At 66.7% G+C, this 22,045-nt stretch overlaps 1 protein-coding gene across 5 annotated transcripts; it reads right to left on the reverse strand.

The window, feature by feature from the left end:
- Positions 1–561: 561 nt before the first annotated feature.
- Positions 562–21,577, reverse strand: TNIP2 (TNFAIP3 interacting protein 2). Of its 5 annotated transcripts, XR_007915846.3 has the most exons (7): positions 18,754–19,163; positions 10,849–11,139; positions 8,066–8,155; positions 7,140–7,388; positions 6,495–6,626; positions 919–1,152; positions 562–794 (listed from the first exon to the last, which is right to left on the reverse strand). XR_007915846.3 is itself a non-coding variant. In XM_051836712.3 (6 exons), the coding sequence occupies exons 1-6, from the start codon at positions 19,030–19,032 to the stop codon at positions 1,144–1,146; spliced, it is 1,050 nt and encodes a 349-aa protein (XP_051692672.1). In that variant the 5' UTR covers positions 19,033–19,163; the 3' UTR covers positions 562–1,143. The 5 variants fall into 5 exon arrangements, 4 of the variants coding, with proteins under 4 accessions (XP_051692672.1, XP_051692673.1, XP_051692671.1 ...); XM_051836712.3 differs by having other exon boundaries at positions 562–1,152; XM_051836713.3 differs by lacking the exons at positions 562–794; positions 919–1,152; positions 18,754–19,163 and adding exons at positions 3,801–4,457; positions 21,283–21,577.
- Positions 21,578–22,045: the final 468 nt, after the last annotated feature.

Below are 22,045 nucleotides of genomic sequence, written 5' to 3' on the forward strand. Positions count from 1 at the left end.
CCCCGGAACCTGGATCAACCTGGCAGGGGTCCCGCTTCACCACCGTACCGGGCCGCACCGGGAGGCACAGCGATGACTCAGTGCCTGGGTGCCTCCACCCACAGGGGGACCCAGGTAACGTCCAGCCCGGGCTGCTGGGGCAGACCGAGGGTTTCAATCTCTGTCTCTCCTCCCTCCCCTCTCTCCTCTCTCTCTCTCCCCGTCTCTCTCCTCCCTCTCCCTAACTCTCTCCTCTGTCTCTCTCCTTTCTCTCTCTCCTCCTCTCTCTCCTGTCTCTCCCTCTCCTCTCCCCTCTCTCTCTCCTGTCTCCCTCTCTCATCTCTCTCTCCTGTCTCTCTCTCCTTTCACTCTCCCCTCTCCCCTCTCTCTCTCTCTCCTCTCTGTCTCTCTCTCTCTCTCCTCTCTGTCTCTCTCTCTCTCTCCTCTCTGTCTCTCTCTCTCGACCCAGCAAGGGGGCCTCCCCAACCGCTGAACTCACTCATTTTCCCTTCCCCACAGGAATCCACTCAAAAACCCCCAGTGGGAACCTAAAACCACAAACGGTACCAAGCCCTGTAATGCCGTTCCTATTTTTTTTTAATAAAAGATTTATTTATTTATTTGAAGGTCAGAGTTAGAGACAGAGACAGAGAGAGAGGTCTTCCATCCGCTGAGTCACTCCCCAATTGGCCGCAGTGGCTGAGCTGTGCCGATCTGAAGCCAGGAACCAGGAGCTTCTTCCAGGTCTCCCACGCGGGTGCAGGGCCCATGGAATTCAGCCATTCTCTGCTGCCTTCCCAGGCCACAGCAGAGAGCTGGATCGGAAGTGGAGCAGCCAGGTCTCGAACCAGCGCCCATATGGGATGCCGGCACTGCAGGCCAGGGCCTTAACCCTGCTGTGCCGGCCCCACCTTTCCCATTTTTAAAGAAGATGATCACCTTTGAGGGGCCAGTGCTGTGGTGTCGCAGGTCAAGCCTGCTCCTGCGGTGCCAGCTCCGGCTGGGATGCAGGAGCCCGAGGACTCGGGCCATCTTCTGTTGCTCCCCCAGATGCATCAGCAAGGAGCTGGATCAGAGGCGGAGCAGCCGGGACTTGAACCAGCGTCCACACGGGAGCCGGCTTGGTGCAGGTGGCGGCTTTACCGCTAACCCACGCCGGCCCCCTCAACAACGCTGTGTGGAAAGATGAAGGTGGCACAGCTTTGCGCCCACGTAACGGAGAAGCCCCTCGGAGAAACAAGCCCCACTCAGGAGATGGATTTCTCAACGGTGTCCGCAGCTTCACCGTGGACGCCCCTCCCAGACGGGGTTCCGCGGCAGCCGGCTGTGCTGCCCTGCCAAGCTCACTGGCTGAGAGCCAGACGCATCCTCCCGCAGGAGAGGAGCCGGGACCAGGCTCTGGGAGGCTCTGAGCGCGAATCGTCCACGGCGCCCTCCCACTCCTGTGGACGCCCGTCTCCACCTCCGTCCCCACTCGGGGCTCTCCACGCACCCGAGCCCCCTCCCCTCCTAGGACCCCCGATTGGCAGGATGGGTCTGCCGCTATTTCCTAGAGGCCATGGCCACAATGTGTGTGTGTATTTTAAAGGCAGAGAGAGACTGAGAGAAAGACATCTTCCACCTGCTGGTCCACTCCCCAGGTGCCGGGCTGGACCCCGGAGGCCAGGATGAGGTCTGTGCCGTGCCGAGCGCGGGGTCCAAGCACTCGCGCCATCGCCGGCTGCCGCCCAGGGCACAAGCCGGGCGCCGGGTCAGGAGCAGAGCAGCTGGGGGCCGCCATGGCCCCTGTCCTTTCGACACATCTTTGTGATCGAGGTACCTTCTGTGTAATTCTTTAAAAAAAAAAATCCCTTCTCAGGGCTGGTGCTGTGGCGTAGCAGGTGCAGCCACTGCCGGCAGTGCCAGCATCCCATATGGGCGCCAGTTTGAGTCCCGGCTGCTCCACTTCTGATCCAGCTCTCTGCTGTGGCCTGGGAAAGCAGTGGAAGATGGCCCAAGCCCTTGGGCCCTGCACCCACGTGGGAGACCCGGAAGAAGCTCCTGGCTCCTGGCTTCAGCCTGGCCCAAGCCCAGCTGTTGCGCCATCTGGGGAGAGAACCAGCGGATGGAAGACCTCTCCCCCTACCCATCTCTCCTCTTCTCTTTAAAATCAATAAAAAATAAATCTTCAGAAAATTAAGGTAGAGTGACAGAGGAGACAGGACCTGGGACGCCAACTTTATTCCTGATGTTTATTCCTGATGCATGGCCCCGCTGCCTCCCCACGGCCTCCCCGGGTCCCACCTGAGCGCACAGCTCGGGTCACCGTGGCCCCCGCTGCCTCCCCACGGCCTCCCCGGGTCCCACCTGAGCGCACAGCTCAGGGTCACCGTGGCCCCCGCTGCCTCCCCACGGCCTCCCCGGGTCCCACCTGAGCGCACAGCTCGGGTCACCGTGGCCCCCGCTGCCTCCCCACGGCCTCCCCGGGTCCCACCTGAGCGCACAGCTCAGGGTCACCGTGGCCCCGCTGCCTCCCCGCGGCCTCCCCGGGTCCCACCTGAGCGCACAGCTCAGGGTCACCGTGGCCCCCGCTGTCACGCTCTCACCTGGCCTCGCCACGTCCCCAGAGAGGGTCGTGTACACAGGGGAGCACAGTGATGCGGGGGCCACAGCACGAGGACCCGGCCAGGTGGAAGGGGCGCCCAGCCACGGAGGACAGACAACAGACGCGGTGAAGACTGAAGTGGCCCACAGCTGGCGAGCGCCCGCTCTCAGCTCTGTGTGACCTTGGGCGGGCGCCTCCGCCCCTCCGGGCCTCCTGGCCCTGCCCCCAGAACTGCCACAAGGACCAAGTGAACACACACCCTCACATGACACAGCACCCACACACGCACACACGTGGCACAGCACCCACACACACGCCCACACGTGGCACAGCAGCCACGCACGCCCACACGTGGCACAGCACCCACACACACACGCCCACACGTGGCACAGCACCCACACACGCCCACACGTGGCACAGCACCCACCCACGCCCACACGTGGCACAGCACCCACACACACACACACGTGGCACAGCACCCACCCACGCCCACATGTGGCACAACACCCATGCACACAATGCATGTGGTACAGCACCCACACACGCACACACGTGGCACAGCACCCACACACGCCCACACGTGGCACAGCACCCACCCACGCCCACATGTGGCACAGCACCCACACACACACACGTGGCACAGCACCCACACGCACACACGTGGCACAGCACCCACACACACACACGTGGCACAGCACCCACACGCACACACGTGGCACAGCACCCACACACACGTGGCACAGCACCCACACACACACGCCCACACGTGGCACAGCACCCACACACGCACCGCACAGCACGCAGGCGGAACACCCACGTGTTCTCGGCAAGCTCCTGCCTTCTCCAACTCGCTTCACGTCCTGGGCTAGGACCTTGGCAGGCTGATGGCGGAGCCCTGGGTCGGGGCCTGGTTGCCTGCGGGTGCATCGTGGGCGCCAGCCCTCATGTGAGCCCGATGGACACGGAGCGGAGGAGGAGTCTAGAGGGGTCTGCAGCGAGGGCCCCACCCCCAGGCACCCACCTGGGCTCTGAGGCTGCTCCTGTAAAGCCCTACTCGCAAATCCTACGGCAGCCTCCGCCCTCAGCCCCGGACCTCCCGCCACCCCTCGCCCGGGCCTGTGGCAGGCGGTGCGGAGCGGGAATGCTTCTGCCCACAGGAGGTCTCAGCCCCACACCTAGGGAGGACACTGCTCTGTCCCTGAGCCGGAGCCCCCCCCGCCACGAATTCTCAGGGCAGTACAGCAGCAAGTGTGTTTATTACAAAAATAAATGGAGAATAAATGTGGCGCGCGAGAAACGCGGCTGCCCTGCGAATGGCTCTGCCGTGGCAGCGAGGCCCGAGGGACAGCGACTGCGGCGCTGCCTCCCACGGCCTCCCAGCCGCATTCCGCAGGGCAGGCGCTGCGAGCGGGGCTCCCTAGATGTCCTGCTGTGGCTTCAGCCCGACTCCGTCTGAAGGATGGGGCTGGGACCTCCCCAGGCCAGATGCTCCTGACCCCGTGGCCACCGCCAGCCCCGCCAGCCCCGCCAGCACGCCGTCCGTCTCCACCCAGGCCGCTGACCCCTTCTGTTCTGCGCCGAAAGGGGAACCCAGGCGGATGGTCGTCGTGAGGGCCCGGGCCCGGGACACCTGGCCGAGCCGGGCGCTGCCAGGCGCGGGGGACGGTCACTGGCAGCACTCGGCCACGTGCCCGAGGAGCTCTTCGCCCTGCTCGTCGCCGAAGCACCGCAGGCAGTGAGGGCACTGCAGGGCCCCCTGGGCTCCCTGGGCTGCGCGGGGGCCTCTGCCCTCTGCACGGGGCTCCAGCTGCTGGGGCCCAGGCCCAGGCCGCCAGCCAGTGCGCGCCGCGAGCTCCGGCGCGTCAGTCTCTAGGCAGGGGCCCGGCTCCCGGTCCTGCGGAAGGCAGGGGTGTGGTGACACGGGGCTTCCTGCTGTGCCGCAGGGCCCCGCCGACAGATGAAGACAGAGAGCGCCGTGAGTGACCACGCAGACCACGCGCGTGCCCTCCCGTGCTCCCTGCACTTACAGTGGAAAGCAGGCCCGACTGGACCCATGAGCCCCAGGAAACCCAACTGGCAGGCAGCCTTGGCGACATGCCCCAGCCGCCACCACGGGTCGGGGGTGGCGGAGCTCTGGGTGGGACCACACGGACTACGCCCCAGCCCTCAGCACCACGCCCTGGGGCTTGGGGGCCTCCAGTGGCAGCAGGGGGAGCCCCTGGCTCAGCCTTGTCGGCCACGCAGCACCACCTTGCTCCAAACACCTGTCGTGGAGCCCTGTGGCCAGCGGCTTCAGTGTGCCCCCTCCCGTCTGAAACTGGCTTTGCCTCAGTGGCAGGACGGCCTGTCGCCCGAGCCTGTCGCCCACGCCTGTCGCCCGAGCCTGTCGCCCACGCCTGTCGCTGAGCCTGTCGCCCACGTCTGTCGCCCGAGCCTGTCACCCACACCTGTCGCCCACGCCTGTCGCCCACACCTGTCGCCCGAGCCTGTCGCCCACGCCTGTCGCTGAGCCTGTCGCTGAGCCTGTCGCCCACGCCTGTCGCCCGAGCTTGTCGCCCACGTCTGTCGCTGAGCCTGTCACCCACACCTGTCGCCCGAGCCTGTCGCCGAGCCTGTCACCCACGCCTGTCGCCCACGCCTGTCGCTCACGCCTGTCGCCCACGCCTGTCGCCCACGCCTGCGCACTGCCGCTGACCAACAGCGAGTGCTCCCAACGCCGCCACCAGGGATTCTGCCCGTGGGGCCACCTCAGGAACCCAGGCCTGAGGCCTGAGGCTGGTTCTGGTGGCTCCTGGGGGCCCCGCCCCTGAGAGGCTGCCTGAGCCCGCCCTCAGGACCACAGCCTTGGTGGCTCCTCAACCCGTCACACGCTCCCTCAAATCCCTCGAGGCCGGAAACCCACAGGCAAAACCAAGTCCCAGGAAAACCTCCTGTTCCTGCCCAGGGTGCGTGCTGGGGGAGCTGTCCTGGCCGGCAGCCCCAGGGCCTCGGGGAAGCAGGAACTGGGGTGTGAGGGGCCACCCGCATACCCAGGCTCCATCCAGCCATGCCAAGGAAGCCGCCAGGGCTGGGCCGGCAAAGCCTCTGGCACCTCCCTGTCACCTGTGGACTCGGGGGGGAACACAGGCCCTGCCGCGACCCCTCCCCCCGTCATGCACAGAAGAAATGGCCCCTGACGAAGACTCAGCCCAAGGGTGTCCACCGTGACTCTCCTACGCCCATGCACGGGGGATGGGAAGCAGAAGCTACCCACGAGGCCCAGGGGCTGCTCGGGACAGACCAGAGCTGGAGGCCCCACACACCCAGCTGGGAGGGCTCCGCGTCCGCGCTCCGGCCCCAGGTGCGCCGCCTCCCAGAGGCACGCTGCGGTCCAGTCCACGTGAGCACAGGAAGTTTTACCCCAGGCCGGGGCTGTACCAGAAACTCGCTAAGTGGCCAAAGGAACGAACCTCCCCTGGGGTTTCTGCAGTGTGGACGGGCAGGTCGGCACCACAGGTCACACCGCCAGAGACCTCGCCAGTCCTGACTTACGCCGGCCCCTCTCCAGGCACCTCTCATGGTGGGGACTGCACTAAACCAACGCCGGGCACAGGCTGAGCTGAGGACCCTACAGGGCTCTTGTCAAGGCCCGTGCCAGCCCCATGTGACGAGGTAACTGGGTCCCTGTCTCGCAGCAAGGACGGGGCACGGCTGGCGCTGCCAGGAGGGATCCTGCTCTCTGGTCACACGGCAGGGACACACAGGGAGGCGGCGCAGGCCCAGAACAGCCACTCTGCCAACCTCTTCACAGCTAAACGTGGCACAGCGCGGGGTTTGCCAAGAGCTAAACGTGGTACAGCGCAGGAAGGCGGGAAGGGGCCGCCAGGTCGGGGCCTTGAAGGTACGGAAGGGCTCAGTCCATGACGCGGAAAAGAACGCCGCCCATCCCTACCTGTCTCCGAGACCCCTGGCGAGACCCCTGGCACAGCAGGGAAGCCAGCCGCTCCTCCAGCTCCTGGATCCTGCTCTGAGCCCGCTCCCTGTCGGCCCTTTCTGACCTGAAGTCATCCTTGTAGGCGAGAATCTGGGGAGACACGGGACCTTCGTTCTGCTCCAGTGAGAAGGAAGACCCTCCCCGGGCTCCCCCCTGCCCCCATGACTACCGCCCAGCCGTGCTGAGAGCTGGCCTCCCCGGGCTCCCCCCACTGCCCCCACAACCACCGCCCAGCCGTGCTGAGAGCTGGCCTCCCCGGGCTCCCCTGCCCCCACGACCACCGCCCAGCCGGTGCTGAGAGCTGGCCTCCCCGGGCTCCCCCCACTGCCCCCACAACCACCGCCCAGCCGGTGCTGAGAGCTGGCTTCCCCGGGCTCCCCCCCCCCCCGCCCCCACGACACCACCCAGCCGGTGCTGAGAGCTGGCTTCCCCGGCCTCCCCCCCCCCCCCGCCCCCACGACACCACCCAGCCGGTGCTGAGAGCTGGCTTCCCCGGGCTCCCCCCCCCCCCCCGCCCCCACGACACCACCCAGCCGGTGCTGAGAGCTGGCCGCCACCTGCAGGCAGACGACGGCGGGTGCCGCCCAGAGCCCAGGGACAGACCTGCTGCTCCAGTATCTGCACCCGCTCCAGGGCAGCGTCCTGGGCGGTCCTGGCGGCGGCCAGCTGCTGCCTCGCGTCCGCACACGCGTCTACTTCCTCTTCCAGCTGCCTGTTGAGCCGGGAAACCTCCTTCCTCAGCAGCTCCGGCTCCCGGGGGGCCTTCAGCTCCCGCAGCTGCGCCTGGAGCTCCCGCACATACTCGTCCCTGCTGGCGTCGTAGCGCTGCCACTTGGCGTTGAGGTCTTCCACCTGGGGAGGCGCGGCCGGGAAGCTCACGGCAAAGGCGGCGGAGCCCGAAGGCCGAACCTGGCGCCGCGCGCCGGCAGTACCTCGCCGACCTCTCCCCGCGCGTGGAGTGGACGCTGAGCCCACCACAGCAGCACCCGCAGCCTCGCTCTCGGACAGAAGTGGACTCCCTGCCGCCTTCCTGCCTTAGAGTCTCTGCCTCTCCTTGACTTCCTTTCCATCAGACGGGCACCGTGGGCGGCAGGACAGCCCGCCCAACTGCCACACAGCACCCCACGCGCACCGGTCCGCGTCCCGGCTGCTCCACTTCCAGCAGCCCCCTGCTCACAGGCCTGGGAAAGCAGAGCGACGTGGCGGCGTGCCCGGGCCCCAGCACCCAGGGGCGAGACCCAGAGGGCGTCCCAGGCCCCTGGCTTCAGCCTCAGTTGCTGTGGGCATCTGAGGCGTGAACCAGTGAGTGGAGGCGCTCGCTCTCGCTCTCGCTCTCTCTGTCTCTCCCTCTAATTCTGCCTTTCAGGACACGTCCTGCTCATCCCCCGGGCAGGAAGCTGGGCTGCTGGGGCCGTGTGCACCAAGCCACAGTGGCCAGCCGGTGGGGGAACGACTGGGCACGGGCTGGGGAAGAACCCTCATCGCACTCGGTCAGGGTGCGTGTTCTTCCAGGAGACGCAGACACTCACATGAGTCACTTTCTGTTTTAACAGTCGGTTCTCCTCCCGTAACTTCTCCATGGCGGCCTGAACAGAGCTGTCCGTGCCTGGACACGTGGGCTGCACAAAGCACAGAGGAGACCGTGTCACGGCACGTGGCCCACGCAGCAAGGGGCGGAGCCAGACCCGGGGTTGAGGCCATGATCACCACCGCGTCCCCCAGAGCTATGGGCCCGGCCGCCTCCTGGAGCCCACCACGCTGTCCTGTTCCCACTCAGGTCCGCTGCGGTCATCTAACTCGTGCTGGGAGACCGAGTCTCAGGAAACACCCGTCTGGACCCCCGGAAGCTCCGCGCACCGCGCGTGCCGGGGACTGGCCGTCAGGGACGCTGTCGCCGAGAATTCCCCTCTGGTGACGAAGGAAGTGCAAGTCCTGAGCCGGCCTGCGCCGGGAAGCCCCGGGTGACTCAGCCACGGCAGGCCGAGAAGTGAGGGGCACGGGGCTGCCCGCCGGAGGCCCCACCCGCACGGGCGGCCGCTCAGGGAGCCACACGGTGACTTCAGCTGAGAGCACCACGCCTCTCCCTGCACTCTCCTCTGGGCTTGAGACACAGCCCCGCTCGCTCTCCACGGGAGACGGGGTGGGGTCCTTGGCCAAGTCTCTCCCTGAAGGGCTCGTCAGTGAAGCTGCCCGCCTGCCCCGGCCCTTGTACACGCTCACCCGACTGCCCGCGAAGGGCCTGACCAGGAGCCTTGTGCTGGGCACAGGGGTGACACGCAGCCTCAGCCCGGCCCACCAACAGCCTGCCCCACACGTGTCCCCACAACCCGCCAGCAGGAAGACGCCGTGGCCAGGCCCTAGCCACACGGTCTCGGCTCTCCCTGCTCAGCAGGCCCCCGACTGCTGGGTGAGCAGAGTACCCTCTCAGCACCTGGGAGCAGGGTCAGCCTCAGGCTGGGGGGGCAGCCGGCTCCCCTAGTGCATGCTGGGAGCAGGGTCAGCCTCAGGCTGGGGGGGCAGCTGGCTCCCCTAGTGCATGCTGGGAGCAGGGTCAGCCTCAGGCTGGGGGGGCACCCGGCTCCCCTAGTGCATGCTGGGAGCAGGGTCAGCCTCAGGATGGAGGGGCAGCCAGCTCCCCTATTGCATGCTGGGAGCAGGGTCAGCCTCAGGCTGGGGGGGCAGCCGGCTCCCCTACTGCATGCTGGAAGCAGGGTCAGCCTCAGGCTGGGGGCCACCCGGCTCCCCTAGTGCATGCTGGGAGCAGGGTCAGCCTCAGGCTGGGGGCTACCCTGCTTCCTACTGCATGCTGGGAGCAGGGTCAGCCTCAGGCTGGGGGCCACCCGGCTCCCCTAGTGCATGCTGGGAGCAGGGTCAGCCTCAGGCTGGGGGCCACCCGGCTCCCCTAGTGCATGCTGGGAGCAGGGTCAGCCTCAGGCTGGGGGCCACCCGGCTCCCCTAGTGCATGCTGGGAGCAGGGTCAGCCTCAGGCTGGGGGCCACCCGGCTCCCCTACTGCATGCTGGGAGCAGGGTCAGCCTCAGGCTGGGGGGGCAGCCGGCTCCCCTAGTGCATGCTGGGAGCAGGGTCAGCCTCAGGCTGGGGGGGCAGCCGGCTCCCCTAGTGCATGCTGGGAGCAGGGTCAGCCTCAGGCTGGGGGCCACCCGGCTCCCCTATTGCATGCTGGGAGCAGGGTCAGCCTCAGGCTGGGGGGGGCACCCGGCTCCCCTAGTGCATGCTGGGAGCAGGGTCAGCCTCAGGCTGGGGGCCACCCGGCTCCCCTATTGCATGCTGGGAGCGGGGTCAGCCTCAGGCTGGGGGCCACCCGGCTCCCCTATTGCATGCTGGGAGCAGGGTCAGCCTCAGGCTGGGGGCTACCCTGCTTCCTACTGCATGCTGGGAGCAGGGTCAGCCTCAGGCTGGGGGGGCAGCCGGCTCCCCTACTGCATGCTGGGAGCAGGGTCAGCCTCAGGCTGGGGGCCACCCGGCTCCCCTAGTGCATGCTGGGAGCAGGGTCAGCCTCAGGCTGGGGGCTACCCTGCTTCCTACTGCATGCTGGGAGCAGGGTCAGCCTCAGGCTGGGGGCCACCCGGCTCCCCTATTGCATGCTGGGAGCGGGGTCAGCCTCAGGCTGGGGGCCACCCGGCTCCCCTATTGCATGCTGGGAGCAGGGTCAGCCTCAGGCTGGGGGCTACCCTGCTTCCTACTGCATGCTGGGAGCAGGGTCAGCCTCAGGCTGGGGGGGCAGCCGGCTCCCCTACTGCATGCTGGAAGCAGGGTCAGCCTCAGGCTGGGGGCCACCCGGCTCCCCTAGTGCATGCTGGGAGCAGGGTCAGCCTCAGGCTGGGGGCTACCCTGCTTCCTACTGCATGCTGGGAGCAGGGTCAGCCTCAGGCTGGGGGGGCAGCCGGCTCCCCTAGTGCATGCTGGGAGCAGGGTCAGCCTCAGGCTGGGGGGGCAGCCGGCTCCCCTAGTGCATGCTGGGAGCAGGGTCAGCCTCAGGCTGGGGGGGCAGCCGGCTCCCCTAGTGCATGCTGGGAGCAGGGTCAGCCTCAGGCTGGGGGGCCATGAGGAGGACCACCTGGCTGCCCTAGACCATGCTGGGAGCAGGGTCAGCTACAGCTGTGGGGCCATGAGGACCACCCGGCTCCCCTAGTGCATGCTGCCCGTCCCACCATCGTGAGCTCTCCCCAGCAGCTGACTTTGCTTACTGTGGACATCCGTGGTCCTGGGTGCCTCCCACACAGGCTACTGCTGAGGGGACGCGATGGGGGCATCTCCCACCGTCCCCGGTCCCCACCTGCTCTGGGACCTACCTCGCCAGGACTCTGCTCCTGCACATGCCCCACGTCCCCCTGGGCACGCTGCTGTGCAGCCAGACGCTTGGCCAGGTGCTGGCACATGTGGGCAGTGGCAGCCAGGGTCCTCCGCAGCCGCTGGGCCTCGTCGGCCAGGGAGCGGCACAGCACGTCCCTGGCCGCCTGGGCGCGCTCCTTCTCAGCCACGCTTCTCCGCAGCAGCACGACCTCCTGCTCGTGCGCCGGCCGGCTCAGCCGCTCTATCTCCCTCTGCTTTTCCTCCAGTTGCTCGGTCAGTCGCTCGACCTCCTACGCGGGAGATTAAAAGCACAGCCGAGGGCGGACGTTAGGCGCAGCGGTGAACACACCTCCATCCCGGGCGGGCTACCTGGCTTCGGTTCCTGGCTCCTGATTTCAGCTGCTGCTAACGCAGACCCTGGGAGGCAGTGCTGGCGGCTCAAGTAACGGGGTCCCAGGCCCCCACAGGGGAGACCCAGATCCTGTTTCCAGCTACCTCGGAAGTTCTTCCTGCCTCTTAAACACACAAGCAGTGGCGAGGGGCGCAGCTGCCGGATCAGAGCATGGGTTCAAGTGCCCCTACTCTGCTGCTGGCCAGCTCCCTGCTAGTGCGCCTGGGTCAAGGTGGTGGACGGCCCAGGTCCTCGAGCCCCTGCCACCCACGAGGAGCCCCAAGTGGAGAGTCAACCAGCAGGTGGAAGATCTGTTTCTTTTTATCTGTCTATATACCTTTTAAATAAAAATGAAATAATAAGTAAATAAATAAAAATGAAAAAAGTTTAATCTCTAAACTGAAAATTCTCTAATACCCAGACTTCAATGCGTGCTTTCCTGTTCCTTTTAAAAAAAAGATTGATTTTTTATTTGAAAAGCAGAGTTAGAGAGAGGCAGAGAGAAAGAGAGAGAGAGACAGGTCTTTCATCTACTGGTTCACTCCCCACATGGCTACAATGGCCAGAGCTGTGCCAATCTGAAGCCAGGAGCCAGGAGCTTCTCCCAGGTCTCTCACACGAGTACAGAGACCCTAGGACCTGGGCCATCTTCTGCTCTCCCAGGCCATAGCAGAGAGCTGGATCCGAAGTGGAGCAGCCGGGACTCAAACCAGCGCCCATATGGGATGCCGGCCTTGCAGGTGCCTGCTTTACCCACTATGCCACGGCGCCGGCCCCATGCTTTCCCGTTTTCAAAGCACCCCAACGTGAACAGCGCATGGAGGGGTGAAGCAGGCCCATGCTACAGACGAAGAAGCACTTCACACGTCACGAGTGGACGGAGCCTTCCCCAGAGGGACAGCTCCAGCCGTGGGTGCTCTTTCACTGCCCACGCCAGGGACCGGGGCCTTTTCAGCACAATGGAACAAGAGACTGGCCACGTTACTAAGGCAACCCTGGCGCCAGTTCAAGTCCCGGCTGCGCCACTTCCCATCCCGCTCTCTGCTGTGGCCTGGGAGGGCAGCGCAAGACGGGCCAAGTCCTAGGGCCTCTGCACTCCTGTGGGAGACCCGGAAGAAGCTCTGGCTCCTGGTTTCAGATTGGCTTAGCTCCCACCATTTCGGACATTCGGGGAGTGAACCAGCGGATAGAAGACCTCTCTCTCTCTCTCTCCCTGTCTGTCTGTAACTCTACCTCTCAAATAAATAAATAAATAAATAAATCTTTAAAAAAATTATTTCTAAAAAATAAAAAAAAACTAAGGCAAGTCTGGATCATGATTCTCTCAATTGCTTTTTGTTTGATTGATTGATATTTATTTGAAAGGTAAGATGGCAGGGAGAAAGGGAGAGGCAGAGAGAAAGGGGAAGATCTTCCACGTTTGCGACAGGTGGGGCTGGGCCAAGCTGAGGCCAGGAGACCGGACCTCTACGCTGGGCCCCTGCAGGGGTGGCAGGGACCCAGGCACGTGGGCCACGACCTGCTGGCTCCCAGGCACACGAGGGCGCACGGAGTAGCTGGGACAGGGACCAGGAACACTGACACGGGATGCAGGCGTCTCTGCCGCCTCACTGGCTGCGCCACAGCACCTGCCCCTAACGCGTTTCTAAGTCAGACAACACGCCCGCTGTCCCAACACCCAAACAGCAGCAAACAGAGTGAAAAACTCTATCCCCTTCTCCTCCTCAGTCCCCAGAGACAGCGGCTGTGTCTGGGCACCCGCCGCCCAGCATCGCACAGCGTCCATGACACACGCGTGTCTCTGCACAAACGGACCCTGTGACACAGCTCAGAGAACAGTGCCTTGTTCTTCAAAGCACAGCCTGAGTGTGATAAACCCCAGAGCTGGGGGCACAGCCCGGCGGCGACGCTGTGCAGAACACCCAGAAGTCACAGCACTGGGGCTGTCTGGGAGGCCGATGGCCGGTGAGACCCAAGGCCAGGGTCCAGGCCCGGTCCCCCCGCCCCCAGCGCCCTTCCACCCAAACCCCACGGCCCCTGAGCATCTGCTCAGCATGAGCTAATCAGACGCCACGGAGAATATTCTGGAGTTCTCCCGCTCAGGGCACTTCCAGGAGTCCTCTCCCTCCCACTTTCTTACTTTGCTCTACAGCCAAACAGAAAATCTCCAGTTATGATGATGGCGCAGAACTGGGACTGGTGACACCAGATGTGACCAAGTGAGAGCCGAGGCTGTGAACTGGACTTCGCCCGAAGGCGTCCCACACCCGCGTCCCCCATTCCACCAGTTTGCAAAGGGCAGCAAGCACAGGGCGGCCCCTCCGGCCAGGTGAGACCGGCTCTTATCATCACTGGGGCCAGCGGGCTAAGCCTCCACCATCACACATGGGCGTCGGCTCGAGTCCCGGCTGCTCCTCTTCCCACCCAGCTCTCTGCTGTGGCCTGGGAAAGCAGTGGAAGACGGCCCAACTCCTTGGGCCCCTGCACCCACGTGGGAGACCCGGAAGCAGCTCCTGGCTCCTGGCCTCAGATCAGCCCAGCTCCAGCCACTGCGGCCCTTTGGGGAGTGAACCAGCGGATGGAAGACCTCTCTCTCTGCCTTTACCTCTCTCTGTCTATAACTCTACCTCTCAAATAAATAAATAAGTAGATAGGATCTTTAAAGCAAGAGAGAGAGAGATCATTACCTCATGACTCTGCCTCATGACCCAGACACGCACCCCTGGCGGAGACCAGGCCGCTCTGAAAGCCGGGTGGGCGCCGGCACCTGCTGGCAGGCTGGTCCTGCGGGGCTGGGAGGCCAGAGGGCCCTGGTGGCCTTCGTTCCTCCCAAAGGGGCCGAGAGCACCACAGGCCCGGCGCTGCCACGCGCACGAGGGACCCGCGGTGAAGACACCCAGACGAGAACCAACTGTGCCCTCCCTGACGGAGAACACTACGAACAGAGAGAGAACCCCGAGCCCAGCGTCAGCGCTCACCTGCGCGGAACCCAAAACCTGGCACAGCCTGTGTCTCAGCCCTGAACTGTTTTCTTTGAAAATTAACCTGTATAAAAGTGTTAATTTGCCAGGCAGTGAGACCGAGGCAAGGGAGTGTGCTCCTACCAGCTGGCTTGCACCTCAAATGCCCCCAACAACGAGGGCTGGGTGTGACAGGAAGCCGTGCAGACCCCCCACATGGGGGCAGGCCCCTCCGGCTGCACAGTCACCGCTGCCTCCCAGGGGCTGAATCAGCAGAAAATCAGCCAGGAGCCAGAACCAGGTATCTAACGTGGGACCACACGCATCCTAACCATAGGTGAAACGGCCACCCCAAAGCTTAACCATTTTTAAGGTAGCATAAGGTAACGGGGGGCCTTGGCACAGGTACTCCGTGGATAGTGTAGCAGGAACCTCCCCAACGGCTTTTTTTTTTTTTAATATAAAGCTTTACTTGTTTTACTTGAAAGTGAGAGTTGCAGAGAGAGAGAGAGAGAGGGAGAGAGAGAGATCACTCCTCCATTCATTCCATCGCTGGCCCCTTTCCCAAATAGCTGCAATGGCCAGGGCCGCACCAGGCCGAAGCCAGGAGCCAGGAGATTCATCTGGGTCCCCCACGTACCCGGGCCATCTTCCACTGCTTTCCCAGGTGCATTAGCAGAGAGCTGGATTCCAAGTGGAGCAGCCGGGACTAGAACCGGAGCCCACGTGGGATGCCGGCACTGCAGGCGGCAGCTTCACCTGCTATGCCACAGTGCCGGTGCCTCACAGACCCCTGGCCAGCCAAGGCCACGGCCCACTGCAGCCTACCCACAGCCACAGCCCAGCCTCCAGCGCCTACCACAGGCCTGGCGGCTCCTGTGGCTGGTGGAAGGCTGAGGCGCCAGCGCGGCGGCCGCTGCTGTCACTCTGGCGAGCTGGACTGTTATCCTCGACAGGGGCTCAGGCGCGCACGCAGAGCCGACACAGAGAGAGACTGTCCCGGGAGCGCGCTTCTATTACGTTTTAGCGTCATCCAAATCAAAAGCCGTGACTCCCTGCAGCATGACAGGGAAACGTCGCTGTGCCTGCCTCTGTCTGAGACAAGTTTACTCAGGCCCATTGATACAGAAAGCAGAAATCCCAACTCGACGTGCTCATAGCCAGGAGTCCTGTGAGTGACAGCGACGGTCCGTCTCCCACGGCACCACAAACGGGCCGCACGGCCAAGCTCTGATAGCCGCAGCGGCTGCAGCGGCAGGGACGGCTCACGGTGTCTGCGCCCTCGCTGTGCACCAACCGCGGAAGCCCCACACCCTGAGACAGCGTCTGTCACACACACACCCCCGTCTACAGCCGGGCACGCTGCGGCTCACAGGGTCAACGGTCTGGTCTCACGTCTCATGCTCATTTACAACCAAGGGCAGCGCTCGCAGGTCCCGGGTGGACGTGAGTCACGCAGACACAGTCCAGCCCCGTTGTCCTCACCACGCGGCCTCTCGAGGACGCCCAGCCCCAGGCTGCAGCAGCTCCCGGCTGTTCCCCCGCCAGGAGCCAAAGGCATCGCGAGAGAAGCAGCACACGGGAAGCCCAGGGCAGGCCGGGCGGCTGAACCCGACCACAGCACTGGCAGTCAGGGTCTTCCCCTCTAGAGCCCGGCGCTGGGCACAGCGGCTCGAGCCCCCACGGGCAAGGCCAGCACCTCACGTGGGCACCGGCTCAAGTCCCCGCTGCTCCACCTCTGGTCCAGCTCCCTGCTAACGCACCTGGGAAAGCCGAGGATGGCAAAAGTGCTTGGGCCCCTGCACCCACGTGGGAGACCCGGATGGAGTCACCCTCCCGGCTTCAGCCTGGCCCCGCCCTGCGTGCTGTGGCCATTCGGGGAAGGAACAGTGGAGGAAGATCCTTCTCCCTCTCTGCCTTTTGCTCTGTATCCCTTTCAAATAAGTAAATTATTTTATTTTATTATTTTTTAAATATTTATTTATTTACTTGAAAGTCAGAGTCACAGAGAGGCAGAGAGAGAGAGAGAGAGAGGTCTTCTATCCACTGGTTCACTCTCGAAATGGCCACAGTGGCTGCAGCTGGGCCAGGCTGAAGCCAGGAGCCAGGAGCTTCTTCTGGGTCTCCCACATGGGTGCAGGGGCCAAGGACTTGGGCCATCTTCCACTGCTTTCCCAGGCCACAGCAGGGAGCTGGATGGGAAGTGGAGCAGCCGGGTCTCGCATCAGCACCCATATGGGATGCCGGCACTGCCGGCAGTGGCTTTACCTGCTACGCCACAGTGCCGGCCCTCAAATAAATAAATCCTGACCAAAAATATTCTTCCTCTCCCTGGAGAACTGCACGGGAGAAGACAAACAGGACACACATGAACACGCCTGTCACAAAGGACACACACTTCCTGTGCTCAAGGAGCGTGGCAGGACAGGGAAGGAAGGCCGGGAGAGAAAGGGGGCCGGGGTGCCAGCACCAGGCAGGGCCCGTGAGGCCAGACCCGGGGTGGTAACGGGAGGGGCTGAGCAGGAGTCGGCCACACAGTGAGTCAGCTCCAGTCCTCCAGAAAGTCGCACACGGGGCGGCCTGCAAAGTGACAGGTACAGTGAGGTCCTGAGTCCCACCACAGCTCTCGGCCCTGCCACGCGCTGGCCACGGCCCGCCCACAGATGCACCGGGCAGTTCCTCCGCACTTCCGAAGGTCATCGCCTCACGGCAGCCCTCAGCCCCCACCAGGCCAGGGGCCAGCTTGTTAGAGGAGGGCAGCCCACCGCCGCCTCAGCCAGCCCAGGCCTCTGAGTAATGAACATCCCCGTTCTCGCCTGGCGCCCACGATTCACCCCAGACGGGTGCTGGAGTCAGCCACACGTGTGCTGGCACAGGACAGCGGGTCACTGAGACGCTCCGCAGACTGACCCCACAGGGGCTGGAGCCCGTGCCTGCGGCCACACATCCCGTCCAGCTCCCTCCAGCCACCTGGGGAAGCAGGACGGCCCAAGAGCCTGGGCCACTGCCACCCACGGGGGAGACTGCGGAAGAATTCCCAGCTCCTGGCTCCAGCCCGGCCACGGAGGCCATCTGGGGAGTGAACCGGCAGACGGAGGATCTCTCTGTATCTTCCTGTCGCTCTCTCTTTCAAAATAAATGTTTAAAACAAAGCCCGAAATGGAGGTGGAGGAGCAGTGACTCTTGGACCGCGGTCTGGGGCCACCACGCAGCTGTGATGAGCTTCTGGTTGGTGGCTGCGGGTTCACAAGGCACTGGGGACTAAGGGAGCCGAGGACCAAGGCCGCCAGGCTCCGAGAGTGACCGGGCCCTGGCTGCGTGGGGCTCCCCTGCCCGGCCTGCCCTGCCAACAGGCTCCCCTCAGAGCCCTGGCTCCTGGCGTCGCTGTGCCAACCAGGTGGGCTCGGGGAGTTACGGTCCACTTTCCAGGAAGAGGGAGAGACCAGGGTGAGGCATCTGCGGCTGACGGCACTGCAGACACAGTCCGACCAGCACTGAGTAGAACCCTGCAGAAGGCGCGGACTGGACCAGGCTGGCGTGCCCCTGGGCAGCGGGACAGGAGGGCGCACGCCCAGGTCCACGCCGGCCACCCCTGCGTTGCGGGGCTCCGGGGGCCATGAGCCCATTTTTCTCAAGTGTTCAAAATTATCTTATAATCAGGAGAACAGGGCACGTTCCTTGTTCTCTCTCAGGTCCGGCTGTGGGGCCACGGCTGGGCACCAAAGCTGCCGTCTGCACCCTAGTCCTGCCCAGGCCCAGCCACCCGGGATGGATAAACGCCGCGGGCCAAGCGTTCGGGGTGCGAGCAGCCGGCACGGCGAGTGCTGTCACCTGGTTTTGGCTCTGGCCCCGCCGTCTCTCCTAAACACTCAGGCTGGGGAGCAGAAAGCTGGGGTGACGCCTGCGTCACAGCTCCAGCCCGGGACACCCCACCCTCGAGGCCAGGAAGCCCCAAATACGCCTCAGAGGGACCCCCACCCCACCCACGGGGGACGCCTCACCGCCCCAGGGGCCCCACTCCCCTTGCAGCCCAGGGTCCTCACCTGCAACCCACAGGCCCCCCCCAGCCCGGCGCCCCCCAACCCCCTCACAGCCCACGGGCCCTCCCCCAGCCCGGCCCCCTCACAGCCCACAGGCCCCCCTCAGCCCGGCGCCCCCCAACCCCCTCACAGCCCACAGGCCCCCCTCAGCCCGGCGCCCCCCAACCCCCTCACAGCCCACGGCCCCCCCCAGCCCGGTGCCCCCCAACCCCCTCACAGCCCACGGGCCCCCCACAGCCCGGCGCCCCCCAACCCCCCTCACAGCCCACGGGCCCCCCCAGCCGGCCCCCTCCCAGCCCGGCGCCCCCTCCCAGCCCAGGGCTACCCCCAGCCGGCCCCCTCCCCGCCCGGGCCCCCCCCAGCCGGCCCCCTCCCGCCCCCTCCCAGCCCAGGGCTACCCCCAGCCGGCCCCCTCCCGCCCCCTCACAGCCCAGGGCCCCGCCCAGCCCGGCCCCCTCCGGCCCCCTCCGGCCCCTCCCCGCAGCACGCACGCGCCCCGCCGCCGCCCCGCACCTGGCGCAGTCGGGCCTCGGCGGCGCCGCTCTGCTGCCGCTGGAGCTGCTCCCGGGAGCGCGCCAGCTGCTCCAGCAGCGCGTCCACGAGCGACGGCGCCGCATCTCCCTCGAGCGCGGCCAGGCGGGCGCGGAGGCGTGCGACGAGGGCCTCGCGGGCGGCCAGCTGGGCCTGAAGCAGCCGCAGCTGCTGGCCGGCCTCGTGGTACAGGCCGCAGAGCGTGGCCGCGGCGCCCTCGTCCCTCTCCCGGCCTCGCGAACCCTCGTCCCCGGACGACATGGTTGCGGGCCTGCCGGGTGGGCGCACGGCCGCCTGCTACTTCCGCGCCCGGCCCGGCGGGACTTCGGCCTTCCGGGAATTTCCCCGGCCGGGCCAAGCCCGGCCCGGCCAGGCCCGCCCCCGCCGGTGCTGGCTCCTCCCCCAGCCGACGGCCCGCCCCCGCCGGTGCCTGGCTCCTCCCCCAGCCGACGGCCCGTCCCCGCCGGTGCCTGGCTCCTCCCCCAGCCGACGGCCCGCCCCCGCCGGTACCTGGCTCCTCCCCCAGCCAGGCCCGCCCCCGCCGGTGCCTGGCTCCTCCCCCAGCCAGGCCCGCCCCCGCCGGTGCCTGGCTCCTCCCCCAGCCGACGGCCCGCCCCCGCCGGTGCCTGGCTCCTCCCCCAGCCGACGGCCCGCCCCCGCCGGTGCCTGGCTCCTCCCCCAGCCGACGGCCCGCCCCCGCCGGTGCCTGGCTCCTCCCCCAGCCCACGGCCCGCCCCCGCCGGTGCCTGGCTCCTCCCCCAGCCCACGGCCCGCCCCCGCCGGTGCCTGGCTCCTCCCCCAGCCCACGGCCCGCCCCCGCCGGTGCCTGGCTCCTCCCCCAGCCCACGGCCCGCCCCCGCCGGTGCCTGGCTCCTCCCCCAGCCAGGCCCGCCCCCGCCGGTGCCTGGCTCCTCCCCCAGCCGACGGCCCGCCCCCGCCGGTGCCTGGCTCCTCCCCCAGCCGACGGCCCGCCCCCGCCGGTGCCTGGCTCCTCCCCCAGCCGACGGCCCGCCCCCGCCGGTGCCTGGCTCCTCCCCCAGCCCACGGCCCGCCCCCGCCGGTGCCTGGCTCCTCCCCCAGCCCACGGCCCGCCCCCGCCGGTGCCTGGCTCCTCCCCCAGCCCACGGCCCGCCCCCGCCGGTGCCTGGCTCCTCCCCCAGCCAGGCCCGCCCCCGCCGGTGCCTGGCTCCTCCCCCAGCCGACGGCCCGCCCCCGCCGGTACCTGGCTCCTCCCCCAGCCAGGCCCGCCCCCGCCGGTGCCTGGCTCCTCCCCCAGCCAGGCCCGCCCCCGCCGGTGCCTGGCTCCTCCCCCAGCCAGGCCCGCCCCCGCCGGTACCTGGCTCCTCCCCCAGCCGACGGCCCGCCCCCGCCGGTACCTGGCTCCTCCCCCAGCCGACGGCCCGCCCCCGCCGGTGCCTGGCTCCTCCCCCAGCCCACGGCCCGCCCCCGCCGGTACCTGGCTCCTCCCCCAGCCGACGGCCCGCCCCCGCCGGTACCTGGCTCCGTGCACCGACGAGAGCCCGCCCCCGCCGGTACCTGGCTCCTCCCCCAGCCCGCCCCCGCCGGCAGCCGGCTCCGCCTACAGAGGAAAGACCGCCCATGCCGGCAGCTGGTTCCGCCCCTGGCCTCGAGCCCGCCTGTCCGATACCCGGCTCCGCCCACAAACTAGTGCCCGCCCCTCCGACACCAGGTTCCGCCCCCGGCCCAGAGCCCGCCCCACCGACACCCGGCTCCGCCCCCGGCCCAGAGCCCGCCCCATCGACGCCCGGCTCCGCCCCCAGCCCAGAGCCCGCCCCTCCGACACTAGGCTCCGCCCCCGGCCCAGAGCCCGCCCCACCGACACCCGGCTCCGCCCGCCGCCGGGAGCCCTCGCGCCCAGCGATCCCTGCCCCTGTTGAGGGCTCGGCCCTGCGGTGTGGACCACCCGGCCCTGCGGTGTGGACCACCCGGCCCTGCGGTGTGGACCACCGGCCCTGCGGAGCAACCTAGAGCCGAGTTCGGCAGCGTCTGCTGAGCTGCGGATGGGAAGCGGAGGGCGCGCCGGAGACCACCCCCGGGTGTGGGTCTGCGTCAGCCGCCCTGGGAGCTCCAGGGAAGGGCGAGGACGCTCCAAGGGCTGCGCTCCCGGCGCCGACCACGTGCCCGCCTTGGGTCACCCGCGGACACTGAGCGGGGGCTGCCACACCCGTCCGGGGCGCTGGCTGGTGGGACCGGGCCCCTTGGTGGGTGTGACAGCCTTGGTGCAGGGGCGGCAGGGTCCCCCGCTTCCTGGACACAAGGCCGCCGCCCCTGCTGCTGCCAGACGCACACGGGGGCCTTCCGAGGCTCGCGGTCAGGATCTGCCCCGCCCCGTCCGTCCGCCCTAGGCCGCGTGCTGTCTTCTCCGGGAGCGGAATCCCAGGGTCGGTAAAGGCAGCCAGCCACCCCACCCCCACCCCACCCCCACCCCCCCCGCTGCTGCGGGCAGCTGAGTCAGCACCCTCTCCAGCTGCTGGGTGCTGTGGGACTCACCCAGCAAACGCAGGTCCGCATGGTGCACTCTGATTGGCTGGGGCAGGTGTGGGGGGAGTTAAATGGAGCTGGGCTCAGAGCTGCTAGGGGCAGGGCCGTCCTCAGGGCAGGCGCTAAATGGGGGCCTGGGGCAGGTCACTCAAGCCAGCCTCCCTGAGCCCGGTGCCTCAGCCGTGGACTGGGCACCGCGTGGTCCAGCCCTCCAGCACCGCTGGGGCGGACGGGTTTTGGGGATCAGAATTTGGCTTCTGGGGTGGCCGGCCTCCGGCAAGGCTGCCTGCCTTCTGGCCCCTAGACTCTCCGTGGAGTCCCTGCGACGCACCGGACGAGGCCGACCTTCCTCTCCAAGACGTCGAACTACAGACGTGCTGAGGCGTGGCCCCAGCAACCAGGTCACGAGAGACACGGGCTGTTGTCTTGGCCTCTCTGGGACAGCTTGCTCCCAACATCAGAAGACAACAACTAAAATACCACTCTGCTCCCACAAAACCGGAAACACTGACGTTTCCGCACAAACAGGATGGCCATTCACACTAGTCAGGGAAGACCCGCGGCTGTTAAAGTCAGCAACAGGAGGATTTGCACAAGGGCTGACCCTCTGAGTGTGGCCACAGGCTGGGCCGGAGAGGGAGGAGGGGTCTGACCAGGAGGGCGGCAGACGGCCAGAGGTTGGGCTGCCTTCAGGGGCCAGTGAGGGACTGGGGTTTCCAGCAGGTGACGAGGTGGGAGGCGGGGTGGGAGGCAGGTGGAGAGGCCACTTCCT

Source organism: Oryctolagus cuniculus, chromosome 2, assembly GCF_051225735.1.
Source record: "Oryctolagus cuniculus isolate XC-2025 breed Fujian yellow rabbit chromosome 2, ASM5122573v1, whole genome shotgun sequence".
NCBI lineage: Eukaryota > Metazoa > Chordata > Mammalia > Lagomorpha > Leporidae > Oryctolagus > Oryctolagus cuniculus.

Excerpts from the sequence above, each read along its gene's own strand:
- TNIP2 (XM_051836711.3), bottom strand. The coding sequence starts at position 19,032 with ATGTCGTCCGGGGACGAGGGTTCGCGAGGCCGGGAGAGGGACGAGGGC. Across the intron at positions 11,140-18,753 it reads CCGAGGCCCGACTGCGCCAG|GAGGTCGAGCGACTGACCGA; the intron begins GTGCGGGGCGGC and ends TCTCCCGCGTAG. Across the intron at positions 7,389-8,065 it reads TAAAACAGAAAGTGACTCAT|GTGGAAGACCTCAACGCCAA; the intron begins GTGAGTGTCTGC and ends GCGCCTCCCCAG.